Consider the following 27,240-nt stretch of genomic DNA (forward strand, 5'->3'; position numbering starts at 1 on the left):
GGGCTTCTCAGACATCCCTGTGCTTAACAATCACCTGGGGATCTTGTTAAAATGTACATACTGAATCAGAGGTTCTAGGGTGGGGCCTGAGAGTGTAATCTCACAAGCTCTGAGGTGCAGTAGCTGCCGCTGGTCCAGGGACCACACTGAGTAGTAACAAGGTACTAATTTAAGTTCAGTGTCTCTTAGTTATACTGGTAAAAGAAGTCTTATTTTCTTATGGTATTGGGATGAAATCTTGGATTTAGGAGCTATTTTTCTACTTACATTCTATTTTTAACAATTCCTCCGTCTCATCCCAAAAAATGGTGTGAGGAATCTTTCCAAGATCTTGTCAGTGTAATAAGAATTTAAGGAAGAGTAATTGAGGCAGATAGAGTGGTGAAAGTAAGATTAATACAAAAGATAAGTGCCTCTTCTCTTGGTTTCACTAGAATGAGACTATGTAGATTTGGCCCTGAGCTTCCTAGCAGTGAAAGCAAGGAGGAAAATTTGCTCGTTTTGCTAGTACCTATGAAATAAAAACAAACTAGATACTCAGTAGAAGCAGCTGTTTTCTATTACTGAGACCAGAGAATTCTTTTCCCATGGGTTCTCCAAAGAGGACACTGTGGGACAGTAAATATATCTTGAGAAAATTGATAAGGTTCTTATAAATCTTCATATGTATATACTGATGGCCTCATAGCAAACTGGCAGTATATTTAAAGCTGTTGCCTGTGGAACTGCAGCCATGTGGTCCAGGCGCAGCTTCAGCTGACAGTAGGAGCGATTTTGTTAGTTACAGGGAAGCTGTTTTTCTGCCTGCTCTTTGGTGAGAATAGAGGGTGCAGTCGATTGGCATGCTTATTAGTCCTCCGCATCCTTGTGCTTTGAGCTTTGTTGGACCAGCAGCGAGCTTGGGGCAGGGCAGGTTGGGGGGGGGGGCGGTGGCAGGGAGCAGGAGTCCTGGGAGCTTACCAAGGCTTCATGAAGATATGGCAGTTTCATCTCTTTAAAGGCCATCTGAAGACCTTTCACAAGTTGGAAGGAAGACTGGCCTTGCTGTGAGGCTGTCTGGTGGTCTCTAGTCAGCCAACAGTGAGCAAGTGAGAGAACAAGAGAGCAGGCAGCCACGCAGGCTGGCCAACACCCTCTCCACCACACTGATCCAGAGGGTCCGAAGCAGAACTTAGGGAAATAGACCGAGGTGGTGGGGTGGAGAGGGTCTGCTGGTACCCAAGGAGCCTGGGAATACAGCAGCCCAAGCTTTGGGGGACGTGATCTACCCTCTCCTTGTGGTAGCTTTGAGCCTGTTCTTCATTTTCACTTTGATTTCATCTGCGAAGGAGGGGGGCAGAGCTTGCACAGGGACCTGCCCCTCAAGGAGAGACCTGGAGGTCTGGGCCTGCATAGCCAGGGAAAGAGCAGGTGGAGCAGCAGTTGCTGTTTGCTGTTGGCCTCCCGCCTCCAGCCTCAGCCACAGCTTTCCTGGCATGGCCCCCTCCCGGCTCTGAGGCAGGCCAGACCTCTTGTGACTGTTCCCTTTGCCGGCTTCCCCCACATATGTCTTTGCCCCCTTTCATGCTGCCCCCCACACCTGGATTACCCTTTTTAAGCTCCTTTCTCCCATAAACTCGTTCCCCCAAAGCCTTCAAGCAACCCGACAGTGCAGTACCGCCCCACGCCCCTTTCCTCCTGGGCAGTTTCATGTTCTCAGAGAAAGAGCAACACTGAGAGCCTCTTTGTCTGGTTCGCAGGCCAGGTTTTGCCTCTGTGTGTTCATGGTGTCATCACTTGTACCTGCGGCCTTTTGTGAAAACAACAAGGCTTTGGGCCCTGAACTGGCTCGCTTTGTCAGGCAACACCTGGCCTGTGGTGATAGGTGCCTGGGTACAGAGACAGGCCCCCCTGGAATAGGGTTTCCTGGGAAAAGTTGGGGTAAATCCAGTTGTCTCAAAGGGAACTCCTAGTAGAATCCTGGGAAAAGTCCTTTGTTGTGTTGTTTTTTCAGGGGAGAATTGCTCCCTTGGTGCTCATTTGCGTATTTGAATGATTTGAGTTCAGAGTTTGGAGAGGAATATCAGCTCCCTTTCCCCCACTTGCCCAGTCCTCCTTTCTCCATCCTGACAGGAGTGAGTGGGAGCAGCCCTGGCAGCTGTGACAGGACTGCCTGAGGGTGGTGCAGCAGATGCCAGGAAAGGTCAGACGGGACAGAGTTAGGGTTACTTCATACATGATGTGTGAGCGTATTTTTACTGTAGGGCAAGAGCAAGCCAAGCCTACACCACTCCTAATTATATCTGGTAGACCATACGGCTTCCACAGGTCCTGGGAACTAATGTTATTAGGTGCCATCAAGTGGGTTCTGATTCAGTGACTGTATGCACAACAGAACAAAATGCTGCCTGGTCCTGCACCATCCTCAAAATTGTTGCTGTGTTTGAGCTCATTGTTGCAGCCACTGTGTCAGTCCATCTCATTGAGCGTCTTCTTCTTTTTCCCTGACCATCTTATTTTACCAAGCATGATGTCCTTCTCCAGGGACTGATGCCTTCTGATAACATGTCCAAAGTACATGAGACAAAGTCTTGCCATCCTCGTTTCTAAGGAGTGTTCTGGCTGTACTTCTTCCAAGACAGATTTGTTTGTTCTTCTGTCAGTCCATGGTGTATTCAATATTCTTTGCCAACACCATAATTCAAAGGCAGCAGTTCTTCTTTGGTCTTCCTTATTCTGTTGTCCAGAATGCATATGAGGCAATTGAAAATACCATGGCTTTGGTCGGGCACACCTTAGTCATTAAGGTGACACCCTTGCTTTTTAACACTTCAAAGAGGTCTTTTGAAGCAGATTTGCCCCATGCAATAATATGTCATTTGATTTCTTGACAGATGCTTCCATGGACATTGATTGTGGATCCAAGTAGTGAAATCCTTAACAACTTCAGTCTTCTCTTCATTGATCATGATGTTGCTATTGGCCTAGTTGTGAAGATTTTTGGTTTTTTTATGTTGAGGCATAATGCACATTGAAGGCTGTTGTTTTTGATCTTCTTCGGCCTTTCTCGTGCATATGAAGCGATTTAAAATACCGTGGCTTGGGTCAGGTACACCTTAGTCCTCAGAGTGACATCTTTGCTTTTTTGTAACACTTTAAAGATGGCTTTTGCAGCAGATTTGCCCCATGCAGTACATTGTTTGATTTCTTGACTGCTGCTTCCATGGGTGTTGATTGTGGGACCAAGTTAAATGAAATCCTTGACAACTTCAGGGTTTTCTCTGTTTACCATGCTGTTGCTTATTGGTCCAGTTGTAAGGATTTTGGTTTTCTTTATGTTGAGGTGTAATCCATATTGAAGGCTGTAGAGTTTGAACTAATACAGAATTTTAATAGCAAAGTCCAAATGGTTCTTAGGATATCCAGAAGCTTCTGTGGCATGTGTCTTGGTTTGGACAGTGCGGTTCTGGGGTGTACCAATGTCTCATATGGGGAGGGCTGGCTTCATTGTCCCTTGTCTGTGCTCGGGTGCCTCCTGTCACTCAGCCCAGCCTCCCACTACTTCCCTGTTAGGGAGGAGGCCAGTGGAGGCACCTTCCCGGTCACAGAGCTACTGGCATCCAGGAACAGTGTAGAATTTGTGATCTGAGAGCAGGGAGGCCCCACATGGAGTAGTAGGTTGTTTAGAAGTAATGACCTGGTGGAAGAGAGTGTTGTTTCAACCCAGCAAGTCATTTTCCTCAGTCTCAGCAGTCCAGGGGGCTGCTGCTTTGGAAAGGAGTACACTGTCTCTCATTGGAAGGGTCTGAGCCTGTCTTAGTTCTCATCCTAAATAAAAACTTCGTGTAGAGCAAGGGAAAAACAGGGTCTGTCAGACAGATAAATAAGATTATGAAGAACCTGCTTATCCAGACTCAGAAGATAATGTCTTGTTTTCTGTCTTGCCAGAAATACCGTTCCCATGAAAATCATTCATGATGCATTTCAGATCTTCTTCCCTGAGCCTTGAAGCAAGTTGCGAGCCCTGGTGACACTGTTACCCTTGTTCAGGTTTGTATGTAAACTTGTAAGTCACTTAGAAGGGTCTCCTGACTGGCTTACAATTCCGGCTGACTGGCCCTGCCCCTGCCCCTGCCCCAGGATAGATGGATACATTCTTTTTTGAATAGTGAGGTCCAGATAAGACAAATCAAAAATACATCATCAAAACAAAGACAGACAACATTTACCTGTACCCTGTCTTAGTCCAGCACCATCTTATTCCAGCCCCATGTCTCAGGGCCACACCTCTGGTCAGTGGGAGGAAAGGCCCTCCTCTGGTCATTGAGAACTTTCAGGAGTGGAGCAGAAAGTAGGAATTGGGAGCTCCGGATTTAGCCTTCACCCTCATATATCCAGCTCCTGGGCCCAGCTTATTCCCATAGTTGTGAAAACACAACTTGCCTTTCACATCTTCATATGCAGTTTCTTAAAGGACCACAGGGGGACACTGTGGCTCCATGAAAATCTCTTTCTAAGTGGCACTTGCTCGCTGTCTCTGTCCATCCCTCTTCTCCTTTGTGTGCTTTCTGCTCTTTAATTTGGTTCATAAGGATCCTAGGTTCTGAAGTCAGGTGGTCCTGGATTTGAATCTCTCGGAGCCTTGATTTCTCCATCTGTAAGACGAGGAGAGAAGTGACTCTCTCCTTGGGAAACTAGCAGTTTGCATGTCGTGGTGGGGTGTAAATTAATACCTCACGATAATGGAGCTCTAGTGGCGCTGTGGTTCAGAGCTCAGGCTGCTAACCAAAAGGTGGACAATTGGAATCTACTAGCTGCTCCTTAGAAACCCTGTGGGGCAGTTCTACTCTGTCCTGTAGGGTCGCTATGAGTTGAAATCGATTGGACGGCAACAGGTTTGGTAATGTACGTCAAAATTACACCTGCCTCAGCAGTTCTACTTTTGCGTATTTAGCTGTGGATGAGCCTAACACACCTGCAAATGGTGTTTACAAGGTTATTCTTCATAATATTGTTTGTGATACCAAAAGAATGGAAATAACCAACTATCCCTTCCGAAGTGTGGGGAAATAAGCTATATGCAGCCTTATAGTGGAATACAGTGCTAGACAGGGATGAAAAAGAAAGAGGAGGCTCTCTGTGGATTGCTAAGGAATGACCTCCAGGATATTTTGTTAGGGAAAAAAAAAAGGCAAAGTTCTGAACGGTATACGTTGTATAGTTTTCTCCCTTTATTTAAAAGGGTGGGAGAGGGATGAAACTATTTTGTTTGTCTACATGTATGTCAGGAGACAGGAGGAAACATAAGAACTAATTAGACACTTTACCTGTTTTTGTAGGAGTATCTAGTAGTAAGTCCTGGGCTTGATTTATATGAAAATTTGGCTGCTTTTCCTCCTGCCGTTCAGCTTCCTTGCTCCTTCCTTGGCAGGTGACCGGTTACACTGATTCCATCTCTTAACACGTGTGGACACATATACACCGTGAACCAGGCACTGTTCCAGGCATTCTGCATGCCTTGACTCGTTTCAGTGGAGGTAGGGGGGCAAGGACAGGAAGGCTTCCATCTGTAGTGTGTTATTTGAACCATACGACTGTATTCCTGTTCCCGCCAAAATACTTTTTTGTGACTAGTTCCTGCTATATATGGTGGTATGAGAAAGAAGCAAGAGTCCATGTGAAGTGCATGGCTTTTCTGGGGTCCTCTCTGAGTGAGTCTGGACCTCGTGTATCTGGTCAGATGGGGCTGGGTGGGGCCCTGCCATGTGCCAGCCCAGGCTGTGGCTCCCAGCGTTTGAGATCCAGAAAGAACCTGCGCCCAGGGCCCCCTCAGCTCCCCTGCTGCTACCAGCACCTCCTCTTTACATCCTGAGGCAACAAAGCTATTTCTGTCTGATCTTAGCTTTGAGGTTGGCCAGAGTACACGCCGGAGGCTGTAGACACCCTGAGTGAGGGCTCCTTGTTTCCTTGCCGCCTCCTCCAAAACCCCCGTTAGCTTTTTGGCCCTCTGGCCATATTCCCCCAGTGCTCCCAGCCCGCAGCCCTTGCTGTTGCACTTAGCTGTGGGTGGTTTCTCCCTGCTGTCTCTGAAGCTCTTCATGTTGGTACAGTCATATTTTCGGAATCTCTTTCCTCTTTCTCCCCCGAGTCCCCGCCCTGTGCTCCCTTGCCTGCCTGTGGCTACCTGGCTCCTTCTCTCCCTCCCTCTCATGTGCACCCACGCTGCGTGAACACGACCACTGTTACCCATCTGGACTTCCACGGCTGCCCTCCACACCCAGCTTACACATCAGTCAAGCTGGTGCGAGAAGAGCTGCTGGTCTCTCTGCTCACTGGCCAGCCTTAGAAGGAGAAGCCCCACCAGGCACAGCCAGGCATTGTGGGGAGCATCCTGGTGGGGCTCAGCTGAGTCCTGAACATGCCCCTACTTGCTGTTCTCTTGAGGTTTTAGAGCAGAGGAGCCAGAACCAGGTCCAAGCCTCCCTCCAACAGGGACATTGCGACAACAGAACCATGGTGGCACAGGGCACCAGAAGCCTAGGCTGGGACCTCTTACCCAGTGGGCTTGGGCCACAGGGACAGGGGAAAAGGCGACTCTATGCAAGGCCCACACCTTTCCTCTGTCTTGGACCTGCATTGGCCCTCTTGGGTGACACTACTGTCACTCTAAAAGCAGAGAACACAATAATGTGCTTTTGTGTCGCTTCTGAAGGATCTGAGGCCAAGGAGAAGCAGGACCTCAGTCTTCCTCTGAAGAAGTAGCACTGTTTCTGTCCTTTTTTCCTTCCCTGAACAAAGAGCATATTCTTTAATCATTAAAGACTAAGGTTTCCTGGACACAGTTGAGGAAAATTTCTATTCTTCTCTTTTTGTCTGTTTTGTAGGAAGTGGAAGGTTTCAGCAGCCCTGACCAGGCTCAATGGCTCTGGGTGAAGAAAAGGCAGAGGTGGAAGCATCCTTGGACACAAAGGCCCATCCCTATGGGAGGTGGAGCTGCAGGGAGCAGGAGGTGGACACTCTGGGGCCAGTGAGCAGGGAGAACCCGGCCCGCCTGGAAGCTGAGGGAGGGCCCGCCTCCCCTGTGTGGGGGGCAGAGGGGCTGCTGGCCCCTGGCTGTTCACCAGGAGCTCTCCAGCAGCAGGCTAGCAGCACCAGCAGGGAGTCAGTAGCTGGTGAGTCTCAGCCTGCTCTCGGCTGCCTGCATCCTCCTGCTGGCATGAGGACTGGAGACACCTTGCCCTCTGTGGGAAGCCAGGTAGGTGCTAAGGAGACGGGACTGTAGATATATCCAGAGCTGTCCTCTGGGAGTCTGCTTTGCATTTGGTCACCATCTGACATGCTTTCTCAGCCACTGTGCAAAGTAGGGGGCTGGGGGAACCTGTGTATCCTAATTTCTGTTTTACAGGTTCAGCTGGAGAGCTGGGTTTTGGGCTAGTAGGGAGCTCTGTCCATGGCATCTCCCCTTCCTTGAGAGTGGACTGCTGGGCCACCTTCTGAGGCCTGGGGACGCCGTGGACAGAGCCTGCTGCCCAGAGGGCTGAACTGGAGCACTGACCTGGTGAACTAGGTTTGGAGACTGGGGGAAGTAGGTGCCAGCAACTGTGTCCCCTGGGGACCCAGAGAGCCGTTTAGAGCCTCGGTAGCCCGTGTGGCAGGCAGCACTGCCCCTGGACAAGGAGAATTTCTTGGGCCTCCCTGACTGTAAGGTGACTTTTTTAAGTGGGAGTCAGCTGGCACAGGGGGTTCTCTTAGGCTCTGTGGCCTCAGGCAAGTCACTAAACCTTTCGAGCCCTCAGTGTAATTGGGAGGGTCACCTGAGTGATCTGTCCCTCCCAGTCCTGACATCCTGTTATGTTCTGCTTGCCAAGGCCTTTCCTGGGAATGGCTTTGATCTTCTCTGTGTCGCTGTGGTCTTGGCTGCTGCAAGCTCCCGCCACAGAGCCCCATCCTGTGAGGAGGCTTTGTGCACCACTGTCTGGAAGAGGACGGGCTGGGCCCACCTGCCTGGCTGCAAGGGCAGTGGGAGGTGCCAGACACCTGTGAGGCAGAGATTGAGTGAGGCAGGAAGCAAGTAAGCAAACACAGAAATGGGCTTAGCTTCAAGAGTGTGAGCATAGTTTGTTGAGCTCTTACTGTGTGCTTTTCACACATGAGTGCATGTAATCCTCACATCGTGATGAGGTGATACTGTTCTTCTCCCCATTTACCGGTGATAGGAAAAAAAAAAAAAAAAACACCTGTTGCCATCAAGCCAATTCCAACTCATAGCGACCCTGTAGGACAGAGTAGAACTGCCCCACTCATAGTGACCCTATAGGACAGAGTAGAACTGCCCCATAGAGTTTCCAAGGAGCACCTGGTGGATTCAAACTGCTGACCTTTTGGTTAGCAGCCATAGCACTTAACCACTACGTCACCAGTGTTTCTGAAGTCAGGCTCAAAGTCACCCATCTGGAAAGTGGCAGAGTAAGGGTTTGATGTCAGGTCTGGTTCCTAAGCCCAGGACCTTAACCACTTTGCTAACCTGCCTCCCTTGGGGATGAGTTCCCCATTGGGCAGATGGAAAAGTTAAAGTGAAAAAGCTGGGGTGAATGACTCATTCTGCCGTTGTTCAGTGTGTGAGCTGAGGGGGTGTGGCATGGTGGGACACCAGCCTGCTGGGTTCTGCCGTGATTCCTGTGAAGACAGAAGGATAGAGGGTTTTGTCTGCCCAGGAGACGTTCCTCAAAGGTTAGGCAGTATATTCTGGCTTCAGCTTGACAGACCTGTCCGAGTTCCCACTCACGAACTGGGTATTTGCAGAGGGACAGCTTTCAAAAGCACCAACCATCAGCCTGGGGACAGCAGTCCTGCCCTGCAGAGCCTGCCGAGTCTCTAGCTGGCCACTAGCAGCACACACTCAGTGTCTGCTGCTTGCCTCAGGCAGCAGACTCTTCCCTTCAAGACTTTTCCTAAATGTTTTCTGGGCCTTCAAAGAGAGCTCCCAGCTTGTCATCTGAAAAAGAAATGTGGCTTGATTATTTTCACCTGAGCGCATTTTCTTCCCTCATTGCAGTTGGAGGAGACCGAGCTTTCTGCCTCGGAGGAGCTACCTCAGACCCTCACTGCTCCCAGAACTGCAGCCCTTTGCTCAGGACATGATGCTGATACTGAAGATGACCCCCGAGTCGAGTCGCCCCAGGTGCTGGACCTCAGCCAGCAGCCTCACGTCTCAGGGTTCCCTTTCTCGTCAAGGTGGATGTCCAGGGTGAGCCCAGGTACCACTGCTTCTCCTGAGCTTTCTAGCCGCAGCATCTCTGCCTCATCCCCGGTCAGCAGTCTCCAGAGCTGCCAAGACAAGACAGAGCCTCAGAGTTGCTCCCCTGCCAAAGTCTCCTCCTCTCTGGACCTGGTCGCCCCCCACTTGCCCCCGTCTGTGGTGGGACCAGGGCCTCGGCTCCACTGGTCACCTCAACCTGTGTCTTCTGAAGGTGGAGCTGCTGGGCCGGGCAGGAGGCGCCTCTCCTTCCAGGCGGAGTACTGGGCTTGCGTGCTGCCAGATTCCCTGCCTCCTTCCCCTGACCGCCGCTCCCCTCTCTGGAACCCAAATAAGGAGTATGAAGACCTGCTTGACTACACTTATCCTCTGAGGCCTGGGCCTCCGCTCTCAAAGCATCTTGGCAGCCGCATGCTGACTGAGCCTGTGCTGCAGGACTCTGGCGTAGACCTGGATAGCTTCTCTGTCTCCCCAGCGAGTACCCTGAAGTCACCCACTAATGTGGCCCGTAGTTGCCCACCAGCAGAGGCCACTGCCCTGCTCTTCTCAGGGCCCAGAGAGCCAGGCCTTAAGCGCTGGTCCCCTGGAGTGCCCCAGAAGCAGGGCAGCGTGGGTTTGCTCTCTTGTAGCCAGCTCACATCCACTCCCAGAGCCTTAGGCAGTAGGGCTGTTCCCTGGCAGAGCAGAGAGGCAGCCCTGAGGAGCCCAAAGGTCTGGCTCCCCGTGGGCACGCACCCTGAGGGGAGCTCTCCTACACTGAGGACACAGGGCGGAGGGTGGCCCTCTTCCAAGCCAGAAAGGGAGAAGGGGGCTGGCCAGAGTGCCCCACGCCCCACCTGCGTTGCATCTGGATGGGAAGCAGAAGAGGAGGTAGAAAGTGAAGACGAGTATCTTGCCCTGCCCACTCGTCTGACACAGGTTTCTAGTTTGGTTTCATATCTAGGTTCTGTTCCCACCCTGGTACCCCTGCCCACCGAGACCGCCAAAGGACAGAGCTCCCTGGAAGTCTCAGACAGTGAGGGGCTAGCTTCACTCCCATCAGACTCTACTCAAAGCCGGCTTCCCTCCATGACTACACTCCCAGAGTCCCGGGACCCTGGGGGCCAGAACCACTGTTTCCTGCGCTCCTTGGTCCAGGCCCAAGACTCTGCAGGGGAAGGCAGTCTGGTGAGCAGCCAGGCCCTGGGGGTGCCCTCCGGACCGCTGAGAGCACACACCTGCCAGGCCGTGCTGGACCAGCGGGTATTCTCAGACCCGGATGCAGACAGGCAGCCTCCCAGGAGACAAGAGCAGGGAAAAGAATCGCTTGTGCAATGTGTGAAGGTAAAGACACAGGTTTAAGGGCTTTGCAGGGAGGCATCCAACCTCTTCCTCCAGCCCACTGCCCTCATAATGTGCATGTTAACGCTGACTGAGCACTGTTCATGTGCTGGGCACCCTACCTTATGGTATTTAATTCTCACAACCCGTACTAGATAAATAATGTTCTCATTTTACTGTTGGAGAAAGAGGCACAGAGAGGTTAGGCAATGTGACCAAGGCCTCACAGTCAGCAAGGGGAGAGCCAGGAAGCACACCCAGGCAGGCTGTCTGCAGGGCCTGAGTGCTTAGCTGCCACCCCAGGCTGCTTTCCAGGGCTCCTGACTTGATGTTAGATGTCCTGCACAGAAAGCATTCTACGTTTGGAATTATTTAGAAAACACTGGGCTAAACAAAGGTAAGTGGCTTTCTTGACTGCAGAACTTCCCAGACTTCAGTACACCAAAGTGATGGGACTCACCAAAGTTATGGGCATTGATGCACCGTTTTCTAGACTTCTTAGCCGCAGACCCTTCTTTTTGTAGCTTACCTGTTAACATATGGAGATAAAATAATACTCCATGGAATGACACGTTAGCATCAGATCTGAATTATGGCACTGCTACCTTGGGAGTTTTCGCTCATTTTTTTTTTTTTTCTTGAGCTTGCTCGTCTGCCTCTTAGAGATGTTGTGCAGATTAAATAACATATCGAGAGCTTCTCGCCGTCTGACACGGGATGAAGGTTTAGGTATCGTGGCTGTAAACTCTGAGGGTCCCGCGGCCCCCACAGTCAACACTGCATCAGGCCTACGCTAAGAACGTTCCCTAGTACTCCGGTGGGCTTCAACCTTCCCTGTGATGGCAGGTGGCTTGTTTTGTCCTGTGAAGGAGATAGGACAAATGCTACCATGTACTTTTTTTGTGATAAAAGATTGAGGTACTGCCATGAGGTGAAGTACTTGCCTTACGACCTCCCCAGGGCAAGCAGGGCAAGCAGCTGACATTGGAGTCCAGGGCAGTGGTGGGGGCAGAGCACTTTATAATTCTGTTGTCTTTGGCCGTGGGTTCAGGTTGGTCAGGATTATAGTCATTTTCCATTTATGTTTCTCACAGAAATAGTTTGGTAGAGTAGCATGGTGCTGGCCCAGGGATTGGTTTCTGGGGCAGTGTGCCCCCCTGGGCTGGACCCTGCCCGTATCGTATCTGCTCCACTGTCACCTGCAGGGTTGTGTCTTCTCAGCCTGTCACTTCTGGTGTCTCATCAGGCTGAGGGGACATAGAACGAGGTGAGGCTTTTCCTGTTGTGGTGTAGGTCTGGAGTCCTGGGGGTCGGGGGGCAGGAGGAAGAGCTCAGGAAAGGTGCCAGGTCAGTCTCCTGGACACTCCCTGATGTTTTTAGCCTCTTCATAACTGTAAGCAGCAGTTCAGTCGGAAACAGCATGCGTTCTTTTGTTTGTCTGAGCAGACATTTTGCTGTCAGCTGGAAGACCTGATCCACTGGCTGTATAACGTAGCAGACGTGACCAACCACTTGATTCCACCCAAGTCCAGTCTTACTGGCCTCAAGTCTTCTCTGCAGCTTTACCGGGTAAATACGTGGTCCTGGCTTCTGGCTTGTTCACTGTGAAAGGGGCGGCTGAATTACGCGATCACAGACTAAAATCTCAGATAACTCACATGCTTGGTGTGTTGTGGCTGAAGTGACCGTTTCACCAGAAATCTAATCAAAAGTTCTTTTCCCAAATTCTTAATGTTAAAAATTTTCTAAAATGTATGGATTATTTCCCTGACCAAATAGAGTTGGGAGAAAATTATATATTTATTTCCAATCAAAAATACTTATGGGAGGACATGGAATGTGTGGCTCATTGCCTCCATGAACAGCTGCCTCCTTTGCCGTGAGACTAGCTACCATTACTGAACTTGTGTGTGCGTGTGTGTGTCCATATACACGTGCTTTAGGTGAAAGCTTATAGTGCAAATTTGTTTCTCATTCAAAAGTTTATACACAAAGAGTTCTGTGACATTGGTTGCAGCCCCTGTAGTGTGTCAGCACTCTTGCCCTTTCCACCTCAGGTTCCCCGTGTCCATTCATCCAGTTTTCCTGTTCCTTCCTGCCTTCTCGTCTTTGCTTTTGGGCAGGTGTTGCCCATTTGGTCTCGTACACTTGATTGAATGAAGAAGTCCGTTTCTGACGTGTGTTATCGTTTGTTTTATAGGCCTGTCTGATATTTGGCTGAAAGGTGGACTTCAGGAGTGGCTTCAGTTCTGAGTTAGCAGGGTGTCCAGGGGCCTTAGTCTTGGGGGTTTCTCCAGTCTCTGTCAGACCAGTAAGTCTGGTATTTTTTTTTATGATGTTTGAATTTTATTCTACATGTTTCTCCCACTATCTGGGACGCTCTATTGTGATCCCTGTCAGAGCAGTCAGTGGTGGCAGCCAGGCCCCATCTAGTTTTTCTGGGCTCAGGCTGGTGGAGGCTGTGGTTCATGTGGCCTGTTAGTCCTTTGGACTAGTATTTTCCTTGTGTCTTTGGTTTTCTCATTCTCCTTTGCTCTGAATGGGATAGGATCAATAGATATATTTTAGATAACTACTCGCAGCATTACTAAACATTTTGATCAAAGATTCCATAGAAGAATCCTGATCAACAGGGGGAAAATACAGAACAGAATTTCAAATTCTCATGGACTTCAGACTTTCTGGAGCCATGAAGTTTGGCTGAACCCCTGAAACTCTTGCCCTGAGATAGTCTTTAAACCTTAAACCAAAAATATCCCCTGAAGTCTTCTTAAAACCAAACAATAGTTTAGTTTAACTAGTAAAAAAAAAAAAAAAAGCTTTTCTTAAGCATTATGCTCTCTTAAGAACTGTATGGGATCAAACTGACAACGGCAACTCGAAAGATGAAATAGGAGCCTTAAGGAGCAGTGAGTTTATGTTAATGGGGAGAACAACTCAGAAAAGGAGGGGCGATGGTTACACAACTTGAAGAATGTAATCATTGTCACTAAATGGTACGTGTAGAAACTGGTGTACGTTTTGCTGTGTGTATTCTCAACAAAGTAAATAAAGTTATATTAAAAACCCTTAGGGGTAATTTATAACTTAATTTTTCCATTGCCTCAGGATTAGTAAGTATGGCGAGGCAGTGTCCATTCAGTAGCCACTAGCCATATAAAAGGGCTGTTTAAATCTAAGTAAGTAAAATTGAAGATTCGGTTCTTCACCTGTAGTAGCCACATTTGAAATGCTCATTCGCCCCAGGTGTCTCAAGGCTGCTGCATTGAACAGTGTAGCTACAGAATGTTTCTGTCATCACAGGAAGTTCCATAGGACAGCCTAAGTGGGTTTTTTTTTGTTGTCTTGGGTGTTTGTTTTTTGCCTTTTCCATTAAGGTTCATCAAGGTTCTGTTATTTTTAAAAATAGCTGTTTAATTGTGGGTTCTGGTTAACTTGATCCTAGATGGAACATATTTAGGATAGCTGTAATGTCCTGGTTTACACCTGGTGTTCTCGCATGATTATTATAGGTTCCACCTTTCAGTCTCAGAAGTGTCCTGGTTTGGATGATAAATTATACAGTTACCCTAAGTATAACGTTAACCTTGGCTGAACTGATCAGCGTGTCTGGTTGGCTAAGCCTTTCTAGTAGCTTCGTGAAGCACAGAGGTGTTTGTGGTCTGAGTCCCATGGTAGTCTAGAAAGAGTTTTCTGGGAAGGTCCTTTGCAGTTTTACAGCTTTTGTAGCCTGACCTATCTTCAGTAGGAGATTAGCCTGAGGGAGGCTGCACTGCCTCACTCTGACCATACCCTGGCAGGAGGGAGGGCTTTTGTTTTCCAACTTTGGGAGCCCGCTAACATTTAGGGGAGGGGCCTGGCCTGGCCCTGGGTGGGTGGGGCACCCCACTCTGGTAGGAATGGTTTCCGGCCTGTGTGGAGAGATTGCCATGACTTTCTGCCCAGGGTGAGCTGGAGGAAGTGTGTGGCCCTGTGCGTAGAGCCGTTCAGCGGGCCCAGGAGGTCCCCCCGTGCCAGGCTGTCTAAAGGAAGTTGCCCTCCTTGAACTTAATCTTGATGGCCTTTCACAGGTGACTCAGCCTCATCAGAGCAGCTGCCGTGTCACAGGGCCCTAAGTAGGACACCTCTGTTGCCTCCATTTTATCCCTTATACCATCCTTCTATGCCTCAGCTTTCAGGCCAGCCAAAAGTTACCGCTGCAGGTCGCTGGGGCCTAGCCCTCGTGTCACCCACACAGCTGTGTCACAGAGTGGTACTGTACTGTCATCCTCATCTCCTGGAAGAATGGTCTGTGCCTCATGCATATGTATGAACTATCTTGACTCCCGCTTAGCATAAGTAAACGTACATGCGTGTATAGCTAATCAAGTATCTTAACTACGACTCCTGTTCTCATATACTTGTGCTTTGTCTTAATTATACAGTGGGTTTAAGGCAGCATAGAAACTACAGAGAGCACTAAAGAATAAAATAAGTATCCGGGCAAAGGAAAACTGAAGACCGAAAAATAGTAAATCCAAGAGTAAAGTTATCACCTCGAAATGTGAGCCACCAAGTTCTTTGCCCTGGACTAAAGGTGGGCCGTGGATTTTACGACACTTACTCGCAGCTGAAGGACCATCAAAAACCAGCAGCTACAGGGTTTGGAGGAGCCCTGGTGGCACAGTGGTTTAGAGCTCCACTGCTAACCAAAGGGTAGGCAGTTGGAATCTACCAGCCACTCCTTGGAGACCCTGGGGGGCAGTCCTATTCTGTCCTTTAGGGTCACTGTGAGTCGGAATCTACCAGCCACTCCTTGGAAACCCTGTGGGGCAGTTCTGCTCTGTCCTTTAGGGTCACTGTGAGTCGGAATCCACCAGCCGCTCCTTGGAAACCCTGTGGGGCAGTTCTCTGTCCTATAGGGTCACTGTGAGTCAGAATCGAACCTGCGAGGTGAACAGATCTCTCCTGCTCAGGAGGCTCACCGTTTTCCAGATGCTGAGGCCCAAGAGGAGTTCGTCCTGTAGGTGCTCTGAGGGCGGGCGTGGGCGCAGAGGGGAGGCGCTGATTTAATGGCAGATGCCTGTGCTTCTCATCAGATCCATTAGAATAGAATACGTCTTGTTTTGAATTGAACCCCATGAAGCCAGGAACCCCACGAGGCGAGGCCCCAAAGGGAACCCCTGACTCCAAGCTGTCCACAAGCCAGCCTGGCTCTGCCAGGAAAAAGAAAACTCTTTTGTTGTCAAAGTGTAAACAGAAAAAATGATCGAATGTATTTACTTGGGGCTCAGGCTGAGGTTAAACTTCTGCACTGTTTAATCAGAGATTCTGAAACTGGGTGGGGTTTGTCTTCCAGGATACAGGGGAATCTAGCTACCTGGCATGGTGTTCATTTTGAATAACCCTCCTTAAAAAGCCATCGTAACGAAGCTTTTTTTTCTTATACACTTTAAGCAATTTAAGAAAGATATAGACGAACACCAGTTCCTGACAGAGAGCGTCTTACAGAGTGGGGAGATTCTTCTTCAGTGCCTGCTGGATAACACTCCAGGTGAGGTGCTTGGTTGAGGTTTTTAATTTAGCCGGAGCTTCATCCCTCCCCAGCAGGCCCCGGGGCTCAGAGAGACTCAGGGACACACGCTGTCATCAGTAAGGAGCCCTTCTCACACTCACCTGTTGCCATTGGAGTCCCAGACGGTCAGATAGCACCTCACACACCACTGTACCTGGGCCCCTTTCCCTTCCCAGCTGCCCCCTGCAAGACAGATGACAAGGCAGTTGCAGTCATAAAAGCAAGCTGATCAAAATTGTATCAGCCCTGCAAGAACTAAACTGTTTGCTGCTCTGCTTTTATTTCCCTGCTGGTGTTCTGGGTGGGAGTCCTGGTTTTTAATCCACTGTCCTTAGTCTGGAGCCCTGGTAGCACAGTAAGTACTTGGCCACTAACCGAAAGCGCTTGGCAGTTCGAACCCACCAGCCACTCTACAGAAGAAAGATGGGGCAGTTCAGCTTCTGTAAAGATTTACAACCTAGGAAACCCTACAGGGCAGTTCTGCTCTGTCCTGCAGGGTCGCTGTGAATTGCAATCAAGGTCCTTAGTCTAGGGCTGAAGTATTTCAAGTGGGCAGTTTCGGGGTTCCCTATCCTCCAGCTCTGGCTGAATTCCTCTCTGGTTATCTGCTTTGTGTTATGCTTTGGGGGAGGATTTGTTTCAGAAGAGGATTCTCTGGTCCAAGAGGATTTGAGAGTCAGCCTACTCTCAGAGAATAGCTGGGGGATGTAAACTGGGGTGGCGGGGCGGGGAGGGCAGTGTGAACGCAAACCACACTCAAGCCCATTTGGCAGGATGGACTCCCAGTTTAGGAAAGTGTAAAAATCATAGATTTCAAGAGTACATCAAGTATGCAGGGGGCCAAGGATTTGCTTGCCTTATTGTCCTTGCAGAGATGGTGGGGGCGGGGGGCGGGGTGTGCCTGATAGGAAGGATGAGCTAGGAGAGTGATAAACCCAGTGCTGTGGAGTTGATTCCGACTTGTCCTATAGGAGAGTGATAGACCTCCCAAAAGCAGCTCCTAATTTTCTGTAAGACTGTACATCCTAGAGAGGGCTGAGAAAGCCCAGCTATCTCCTGCCCCGCTTTGTGTTTTGGAACGGTGTGTGGTTTACGTTGGGAGCGAGCAGCGTGAGCGCAGCTGGGCAGGACACAGAGGAGCTTATTAAGAGGCAGGGAGGAGGAACTTTGCTCACCAGGTTGTTTGGGAGGTGGTGTGGAATGGCGTCTCTCAGCCTCAGCTCTATTGACATTTTGAGTTGGAGTCTTTGTAGCAGGGGGCTGTCCTGTGCATTGTAGGATCTTTAGTAGCATCCCTGGCTTCCACCCTCTAAAATGCCAGTAGTACACCCCTCCCCACTAAGTCCTGACAACCCAGAATGTCTCCAGGCATTGCCAAATGTCCCTGGGGGCAAAACAGCCAGAGTTGAGAACCACTCGTTTTTTGTCGAGGGGTTTTGATGGACAGGGATCCCCTGAAAGAGAAGGGTTTTGACCAGGTTAGTGATTATCCAGTGTGAATTAGGGAGCCATTTGCAGTGCACTGCCCTCTTAAGGCCTCTGTTCGGCTCTTCCAGTGTTCCCTGGAACTCGAGTCTTTTGTTGGTTCTTTGTGGGGGCAGAAATTCAGTACGCCCAGCTCCTTTGCTGCTTGTCATTACTCCAGCATTTGCCAGACACAGTGCTGAAGCAGTTGACACATTGGTCTTTTTTCATGTAAGCATGGCTTTGTGAGCTGCATACTGTGGCTACTCCCGGCTGACAGAGTTTTTAGCTTGCCTTGGGCCCCCGCGGCTAGGAAAGGGGAGCGCAGCCTGGCTGGAGGCCCCCTGCACAGACGCCTGCTGCTGCCGTGCTGTCTGGAGGTGCAGGGGCCTCACCAAGGAAGCACATGTCAGAGTGGCCCTTTTAAGGCTGTGGGTGCTTTGATCTTCATTTAAAAACCAGTTCAGTACCTTACCACTGCTGAATCTGTAAAAGGAGCACCTCATTTTGTCCGTCTCTCAAAGAGGATCTAAAGGTGTTCTACCTGCTACAAATAGGCGGCTTTTGGATTTCTGTGGTTTTCAGATATGTATCCAGGCTCCTTCACATTGACATATTTCCCTTCCCCACCCTCTGCTTGAAATAATGGAGAACTTGGCTGTTTTGGTGAAAATCACACATTCCCCTTGACACTACACAGCTCGCTGAGTGAGGTCCACGTCCGCTGTCTTCAGCGGCACGTTGTCAGCCAGGGAAGGTCGGTGCTAACCCTCCACCCAGCGCCCTCAGAGCCAGGTTTTCTTACTCAGCTTCGGCATCACCTTAAGCATGTGCAGCCACAATTTACCTTCTCCTCCAAGTGTCCCTATTGCCACCTTCTCCTCCAAGTGTCCCCATTGCCACCTCCTGCCAGAGGCCTAGACACAGAAATCTGGCAGGTTGTCAGTACTTTCTGACCCAGTTAGTTGCTTAAGCACACAGTCTGACCATTCTCACACCCACATTCCTTATCATAGTGGATCAGTGTCTTGACCCTGTTGGCATTAAGCCATATCAGACCCCCATATGCGTGGGTTCAGTTAAAAAACAAAAATCTTACTCAGAAAAGATTTTTTTCATTTCTAGTCCCAGCTTCCCTTTTACTTGGTCCCACTCAAACATTCCAACAGGAAGTTTAAAACAGAGCTTCACGTCAAAGGTTCAAAAAATAAAGGTCCCCTGAATACCGACAAGGCACAGGACTGAATAAAGGTCTGATGAGCATGGGTGGCCAGAACCCAATCCAGTCACCCTTGGACGCAAGCTTTATTGCACCTTCTGGCCATATCCCTGTGCCGGCCTTGCCCGCGCTGTCATGAACTGTCAGGATAGCGCTTTGCTGATGACACTGCACTGCTGTGGCTTCCCTAGGGGCGATCTCAGCGAAGCCAGCCTGTTTCTTCTCCTTCCGCTCATCCAGTCAGCATTGTCTGCAGGTCAGCAGCTTCCCCTTTCACTTCCTCTGCGGGCAGATGTTGCAGCTGTGGCAGGAAACTAGGGAGTGTGTTAGCACAGCTGATAAAGGCTCAGGAAGCTAAGGCAGCCTTTGTGCTTCACAAAAGAAATTAACTTAGAGAAAAAAACAAGCCTGCCATGCAGGATGATGCACTCTGGACCTTGCCCATCCCTTCCTCCAACAAACATTTCTAACTCAACAGTAGGTGTGAATCTTGGCCTCACCAACACTCTTGTCTTAGCCTGCTTTTAGATTAAGTCCATTCTGTTGGGACCCACAAAAAAGGATTCACAAGCATTCCCAAATATACTATTGAACCAAAAAATCAAACCAGTTGCCATCAAGTTGATGCCAACTCAGAGCAACCCTATAGAACACAGTAGAACTGCCCCACGGGGTTTCCAAGGCTGTAATCTTTACAGAAGCAGACTGCCACGTCCTTCTCCTGTAGAGTGGCTGGTGGGTTTGAACCGCCAACCTTTTGGGAACCGCTTGCAGGGTTTTTGGCTTAACTGTTCTGAACCCAATTTGTTAGTTTTAAAGGATGTCCTGGGGAGGATCGCAGCACAGTCTGGCGAGTTGGAGAGCCATGCAGACCATGTATATGACTCTATCTTAGCCTCTTTGGACATGCTGGCTGGTTGCACCCTCACCGCTGACAATAAGCCAGTGACAGCAAAGGAACACCAATGTGAAGGGCTCTAACCAGGTAAGTAGAGCACCCCAAAGAAGAAAAGCTGTCTAAACCTGGTGATTATTGCTGTAGAGCTCCTGTGCTAATCATCGGCTGCTTCTTAGAAGCTGTTGAGCTCAGAGCTTTGAGACAAATGAGATGTTGGGAGAGTCAGGCCTGCGGTACTGAAAAAGGAGCTGCTCCCAGTGCTAGGAAGAAGGCTGTGGGTCTTCTATGGTGATGGGCTCACCATGGTGCTTTCCATGGCTGTTTCACCCTTCCCTGCTGCTTGCTGAGGACAAGGGTGCCCCACGCTCCTGTTTCTATGGCAGTGTATTCACCAGCCGCTACTCCCCCACCAGCCAAGGACAGCGGAAGCAGAACTTACCTATAGCTCCTTTTTTATTTCTGCACATGTACACCCGTCCTGTTGGGGTCCATTATTAGGGTGCCCTGCTCTGCAGGCTCTTGTCACCCAATTCATTTGGTACCCCATCTCCAGGCAATTCTGACAGCATGAAGTATCCACAGAAACCAGAGTTACTGATAACCAATTAGTATGACTTTCTTTTGATCCCTAAGAAAAGTCCAAGAGGGGAATGATGGGAAAGGAACTGAGAAGGGAGGAGTGCCCACTGGGTTTCCCACTGCCTAGTGCTCTTCATAATCCCACACCTGGACCCTGTGATCCCAAAAAAGACTGAGAACCAACTGTGTTGGCAATTCAGACTTTATTTGATCATCTCCCCACCCCTCCCCCTACCAGGCAATATGCTTGTTGTCCTCATGCAAGATTTTCTAGATGAAGGATAAAATCTAGGCATGTAAACAGCAGGGATTCCCTGTATTTGCATCAGAGCAGTCTGAGTTTAATAGTCACCTTAGCTGTAAAATGAACACCATGATTGCTGCTATAGATCGTACATTCTTGCAACATTATGCCTGTAACAAATGCTTCTCTTTCTCTTTGAGGCATCTTCTCAGGCAGAGATGTAATCTGTCAGCCAAAACCTGGCTGGCTGGTGGGAGAAACAAACTTCCAGGAAGCCTTTGCAAGAGCCATTTAAAACTGAAGTCAAGAGGAAAATAACTCTTAACTTCTAGCTTTAAACGCCCTCCTTTTCCACGAAGTAAGGGCTACTGAGTTACTGTAAAATAGTTTCTTCCAAACCAAGGTTTTCGGTGCTTCTCTACAAAGAGCATGTGGCTTTTCAGTTTTTGAGAGTAATGATGATAAAAAGACTTCCTCCCCGCCCCCCCATCCAGTTCAAAAGAGCATCCAGAGCTCCTAAACTTTCCACCTGCTGAGATGATCGCAAGGCTAGTAGAAGTTACCAAACACTTGATATTTTCAGGGATACAAGGCGGCCCAAGAGACTGCAAAAGTGAATGGTTGGCCAGGGGCTTGGATCTTTTTATAAAATGAAGCTTGGGTTATTGTAAATTCCTCCTAAGATTTTAGAAGACACTTTTACCCTTAGTCTGCAAATGAAAAGAGGAGGCGGTGGGGGCGGGGGAGAAATAGCCTCTACAGATTGCTTTGGACTATTATGGCACCTTTTGTCAAGGCTTAAGGCTCCCTCTTCCTAACTAATATTTTTAAAGGAATATGTGCCAGAAACATAGGGAATTGCCGCTGAGCTTTGACAGGACTATGGAGCTAATGATCAAGCATAAGGTTACTTCTGGGAGGATTCAGACCTCTACTCTTACTCCTTCCTGGAAGGTGACAACTGGGCTGGGAAGGGAAGGGAAGGGATAGGATCAGTTTGGTTGGTCACAGAAACTGTCAGTGGTGAAGGGAATTCTTTGTTGCTTGGAAGTTGACATGTAAGTACCTTGATGGGGCGGGGGGGAACTATGGGTTAACCATTTAAAGCACCAATCGTATAACTTTTTAGAGCAAAAAATGATTGCTTATTGTTAACTGCAGATTCTACAAAAACAAAAGCACTCACAAAAACAGTTCTATTTGGGCCATGAATGAACATGGAAGGAAAAGGCACATTTTTTTCTTTATATTTTTATTACAACAGGCTAGTAAGACCTAAGCAAAGACCTAAGGCTAATAAGACCTTGAGTATATGTGACACGAGCAGTTAAAGGTTTTCTTTTCAAACCCCTTTGAAATAATCATTTTAAGAGGGCACTCAAGAAAGGAAAATCTTTTCAGTTTATAAAGAAATGATCAAAGGTACCCTGCAATTCTTCTCATAGGCAGACCTCTAACATAGAAAGTTACCTTCTTTACAATGAATTTAGGGCTCTAGTCCTGGGGACTGAGCCGCATCATCTTAGTGTGCCTCCATCCACCTCCACACGAACTCAAAGTCCTATCATCAGACGTGACTTTCTGCTTCAGAATATCTTGGATTTTAATCACTGGAAGGACAGCCATTAAGTTCTAATACTTAGAAGGGAAACGATGTAAAACTCAACAGTAGCCATATAAAATAAGGATTTTGAGTACCTGCTGCTACTGTGGTATGGTTTATCATAATGCTTAAGGGCACGGTCAGAAACTGTCACAATTCTGTCATCGTAGTTCCATACATAACCAAAACAAAAACCCAAAAACCTCCTTAGTTATAAGTGTATATGTAAAATATAAAAACCTAGGATTAGTTAAAAAGGCAGACATGTCTAATGGCCTCAGTTTTTCAGTTGATGTATTTCACACCTTTTTGATGTGGGAACTGGGAACATGTCTTTCCATTTGTTACTGAAGGGCCCTTTGCAGTTAGGCCCATTTATTTAGTTACTGCTGAACTTGAAATGCATGAAAAGGAGTCTTAGTTAGCATACAAATTCAATACGACAACCCTATAGACAGAAACTGGCAGATACAGCAGTTGCATGTCCAATATGGTATTCTGTCCCCATACAACCTAATTATAATCAACTTCAACTGACAGGAATTTTCAGCAAATATTTTATTTTGGAGTGCCCTATTTCCTGAGAAAGTGCTACCTTACCTAAAATGATTTCAGATGTTTTTGTTCCTCCCCTTTGAAATAAGGTGTGACTAAGGGTGCCAACTCTCTGGACCTGGCTGTGAATGCCACTGAATAGTAACAATGTAGCTGTTGTCTTCAGCACTGCTTTCAGAAGTTCAGGACCTCCCTTAAAACTCAGGCTGACATGGTTTCAGCTTAAATGCAGGCCAGTGCCATTTTCATGAGCAGACATGCAGGGTTACATTCAAGCAGTCTGGCTGGCCAACCCTGACTTACTAGAGGCAGGTGACAAAACCCCGAGTTTATCCCCTGGTAATATACCAGGCTTTAAGTAGTTCTTTAAAATGGAACTTAGGACGTGGCAGTACTGAGAGCTGGACTGGTAGTTTGGAGACCTGAGTTCTTGGTGTAGCTCCATGGCTAAGCTCATCTGCATAAGGGGAAATGATGTCAAGACAGGCCTGTTTGGAAGCCTGAATGGGAAGAAAGAGTTACTGTAAGATGATACACTGGAATGGCAACACTGTATGCTAAAGGGAACTCCAGTGCAAGCACCTTCCTGCTCAAACCAGAATGGCAAGATCATTCTGAAGGGTGTCCAGAGACTGACCACTTACAGTCTTCATGACGTAAAGCACTTCCATTTAAAACATAGCAGCCTTTTAAAAACGAACCGATTATTAAAGTCCATAGTACCTCGAAAGGTTTGTGCTTGGAAATGGGGCAGAAATGGGAATATGCATTTACCACATTTACGGTCATATACATAAAAGTGAAGAGTGAAGCATGCTGAAGTGTCTTGTGGCAAGCCCCCGTCATGATGGCCATTGGGGGAAAGAAGAAAATTTTCAAAACTGTAAATATGCCTGCATCTTAACCTCATGTTTTTTGCTAACTCATCAAGAATAAGCAGCTGGTTTAAACAACTTTTACTGTATAAAACTGGTGCATGACATCACATCTAACATTTGTATCATTCAGCTTCTTTTGAAAATAGTTGGAGTGTACCTCTGTGTATTGATAAGGTTAAAAAAAAAACTCTGAAGCATTATAAAAAGATCTTCACCCAAATAATTAGTACCTTCAGGAATTTGTCAGTTGCCTTACATAAGGATGAATAGATCCAACAAGCACGTCTATAATACAAAGTAAACTATGATTTTATTGTGAAATTCTCAGATGGAAAATTAAATTGAATATTTATTCTGTCCATATCATTTTACAATAATTTTACCACTTATTTTTGTACCATGTATTTCAATTGCCTGTTTAGTGAAAAATAAACCTTTAATTTTTAGCTTGTTTTTAGCTTCAATTTTATCACTGAATTAAAGATCCCCACCATAAAATGTGTTGCCAACAGCCACGTCCCAAACTCCTGTGTGAAGAATGTTTTGGCTGCTACTTCAACCCCAAGGAAAAAACTTTGACTGCCATCACCTTAAAATGCCAGTCAGCAAAAGGTTTTTGTTCCCCACACTAAAAAGCAAACCCTAGGATCCTTAAGGTCCTAATGGACAAAATTTTCATATGTGCAGAATTCCACCCAAATAAATATATTTCTCATAATTCCCACCCTGCAGTCATGCTTTCAGTTAATTTTTAGGGCTATAATTTATAATTAGGGCAAACGGTGACATTTCCTGTTTTCTACTTCAGTGTTTTTAACGTTCCTCCAACCTAAGCTGTACAATTGTGGAGGATAAAATGATCAACATCTGACTCTGCCTGGAAGAAACAGTATGAGCACATGTGTTAGTCCAATCTTTTGCCAGTTAGGAAGGGCGGGCAGCTTCCAGCACTACCACAGGTGAGTAACAAAATGTAGATAGATGAAGCGCTTTCAAATGGTTTTAGAGAAGGATCAGCAAACATAGATAGCATACATTCTAAACTTGCTTTCCATCTAATTCGATCTTCCTGAACCACTAGGGTTGGTTAAAGCCTCCCTGGGTCATTCCTCAGGCGTTATCTGGGAAACGCACTTTAGATGCTGCTCTAAGATAGGTCTACAGCGCCCTGGTTGCACACTCAAATGGCTGTTTTGAGTATACCGCAAGACTTATAAATCCCTTCAACCCTAAGAATTAAGACAATACTTATCACCATACAGTTTGATATTACTTCCAATAAGTACAATATTTATTAAACATATCTTCAGTTGTTTTGTTACATAGTGTGCAACAAATTACAATATTCTGCAGCCACAAATTATATGCAGAGTATGAAGAAACTATTAATCAGATAGTGTAATCTTTCCATTTATAACTCTACAAGGAAGAACTAGCAGATCAGATCTTACATATAACATCTCACTAAACTTATGCATGGAAAGTGACAGACACTGGTAGTGCTGTTTGATACAAAATGGCTGAACTTCATCTTCAGAAGACTAAACCTGACATCTAAACATGCCAATATAAACATCAAAACAAAATATATTCTAACCAACCACGGGAAACAGTCTGATATCAGGAAAGCAACAAGAATTACACACATTATTTTATAAACCAGCACACAAAGGTTTAAAACAGTTCTGAAAATGAAGTTAGCTGTCTTGAGTCAAGGGAATAAAAAAAAAGTCAGTATTGACCATTTACAATCTCTGACCTTTGTGGAGACGGTAAGAATCTGTTGTAGTGCAGCTACATACAGTACAATTCAGGCAATTTTGTTTTTTCACTTGGGTTCAGATTGCAAATTCACTGCTGTGAGAAAAGGACGGAGGCAAATTTTAGCAGCAACCTCCACCTGACTGCTTGACTGGAGTGCTCTGGATTTTAACATTGGACTTCTCTGCACCACCAGCTGTTGCTCCGGGACCCATCCGCTTTTTAATCTCAGCTGCCATCGTCATGAAAGACTGTTCTACATTCGTTGCGTTCTTAGCACTGGTTTCCAAAAATGGAATTCCAAGGGAATCAGCAAATTCCTAAGATGATAATAAGGCACAATTATTATTTTTTCACTTTGTGAATTTTTACCACCTGAAATGGAGAGTGAGGAAGGACTGTTAACTGGACTCAAACACTACACAAACTCATGGTCACAGTACTCCAGTGCACATATTTTAAAAGATCAGATGGTGGTGTGGCTGCTGTATGACTCCATATCCATATATGATTCAAATCCAGTTTGATAATCAAACTTTAAGCATACCTTTGCTGTTGTGTAGTCTACTACTTTCTTTGTGGTCAGGTCACATTTGTTCCCTACCAACAACTTGTTGACGTTTTCACTGGCATAACGATCAATTTCCTGCAGCCACTGTTTAACATTATTGAAAGACTCCTAAAAAGAGAGACATTTTTAAGTAGGATAACATACTGGACACAGCTGCTCTAACAAATCAAGTGATACCTTTCCTGGCCTGACATACGAATAAGAAAGAGCTAGTGAGACAACTCTAACTACAAAATACCACTCACAGGTGCTGGGAAGTAAGTCAGCTGACATACTCAGTAACTGTACACATCTAAATGAGAAATCAGAACTTGAAGACCTGAGAATGAAAATACCTTTAGAGGAAAATACACATGAAACCACAACTCAGGAAAATCTAATTGTTTTAGATTTTGCAAATTAAATACAGTATAAAACCTGGTTTTTGAAGTTTGATAAAATTTTGGCTTATGAATAGACAGCTTGTTGTCTGCTGCTCTGAAAGCTGTTAAAAGATGCTTTATAAATAGGTCCAAGATAAAGATGCCAGTTTTCTCTTCCTAATCATATTTAGGGAATGAGAATTTTCATTTTTAAATACTTCACAGTACTAGGGACTTTTGAAATTAGCATCATTTTTTTCTCCTCTTGATATCACCCACTCATTACTTCTAACGGGCACTGAATCTAAATACCTGTGCTTCTAGGTATCTCCCAATTAGCTACGGTTTCAGTTAAGGTGGGATTTAACATGTGCTACAAGAAAAACAAATTCCATTTTTCAAAGTTTACTTTTTATTCTTTCCTTTGAAAAGAAAGGAAAAAGATGCTGAAATTTGCTTTGGATCACCCCCGCCCCAACCTTCTCCTAACAGCTCATCTTCAGATACTCATTCTCCTCTTAAAGGCCTCCTTTAGCTCATCTTATTCAAATCCTTTATTCCTGCACCACATCCTCCACAGACAGAGACCCTCAACCTCACTTTTGGCAATTCGGACACGTGTAACTGCCAGACAAATTCCTAATAATACTTGATGCCAAAAACACAGTATAAACCAAACCACCCACAATCTCCTAGAAACTCTCCCCCGAATAATCAAAGTTATTAAAAAAAAAAAAAAACTGGACGATAAATACAACCAGAGTATCAACAGGCATTTGCTTTCACCTACAGATCTGTTAGATAAGGGATCAGATCAGTGAACTAAGACTATATATTAAAAGCTGCTTTGGATTTTAAGAGCTTTCTTCAATATTAGAATAAATGTCTCTTTCAAATTAAGAGCAAAATTCTTCCTCAACATGACTTAGCTGTATTAACTGAAGGCTGGCACAATGGTCCCTTCAAAGCAAATGTAAAACTGACTTCTAAGTTTTCT

The 27,240-nt window shown here is 46.9% G+C and overlaps 2 protein-coding genes across 8 annotated transcripts in view; one reads left to right on the plus strand and one right to left on the minus strand.

Moving 5' to 3' along the window:
• Positions 1-27,020, plus strand: part of CEP68 (centrosomal protein 68) — a 29,692-nt gene extending 2,672 nt beyond the window's left edge. For 2 of the 6 annotated variants that reach the window (XM_010593615.3, XM_023552699.2), the window contains 7 exons: positions 3,928-4,029; positions 6,864-7,234; positions 9,035-10,558; positions 12,002-12,124; positions 15,992-16,088; positions 19,604-19,777; positions 20,714-27,020. In XM_010593615.3, coding sequence (XP_010591917.1) covers positions 6,899-7,234; positions 9,035-10,558; positions 12,002-12,124; positions 15,992-16,088; positions 19,604-19,773 — 2,250 coding nt within the window. In that variant the 5' untranslated portion in view covers positions 3,928-4,029; positions 6,864-6,898 and the 3' untranslated portion in view covers positions 19,774-19,777; positions 20,714-27,020. Of the gene's footprint in view, positions 1-3,927; positions 4,030-6,863; positions 7,235-9,034; positions 10,559-12,001; positions 12,125-12,755; positions 12,867-15,991; positions 16,089-19,603; positions 19,778-20,713 lie in introns of those variants that run through there. The other 4 variants (XM_064268658.1, XM_064268659.1, XR_010317923.1 and 1 more) reach the window with 4 other exon arrangements.
• The window catches only part of RAB1A (RAB1A, member RAS oncogene family), a 33,855-nt gene continuing 31,426 nt past the window's right edge, over positions 24,812-27,240 (minus strand). For both annotated transcript variants that reach the window (XM_010593616.3, XM_003413641.4), the window contains 2 exons: positions 25,858-25,989; positions 24,812-25,630 (listed from right to left, as the gene is read on the minus strand). In XM_010593616.3, the coding sequence (XP_010591918.1) occupies positions 25,433-25,630; positions 25,858-25,989 (330 nt within the window). In that variant the 3' untranslated portion in view covers positions 24,812-25,432. The remainder of the gene's footprint in view (positions 25,631-25,857; positions 25,990-27,240) is intronic.

The sequence above is a fragment of the Loxodonta africana genome, chromosome 15, assembly GCF_030014295.1.
Source record: "Loxodonta africana isolate mLoxAfr1 chromosome 15, mLoxAfr1.hap2, whole genome shotgun sequence".
Taxonomy (NCBI): domain Eukaryota; kingdom Metazoa; phylum Chordata; class Mammalia; order Proboscidea; family Elephantidae; genus Loxodonta; species Loxodonta africana.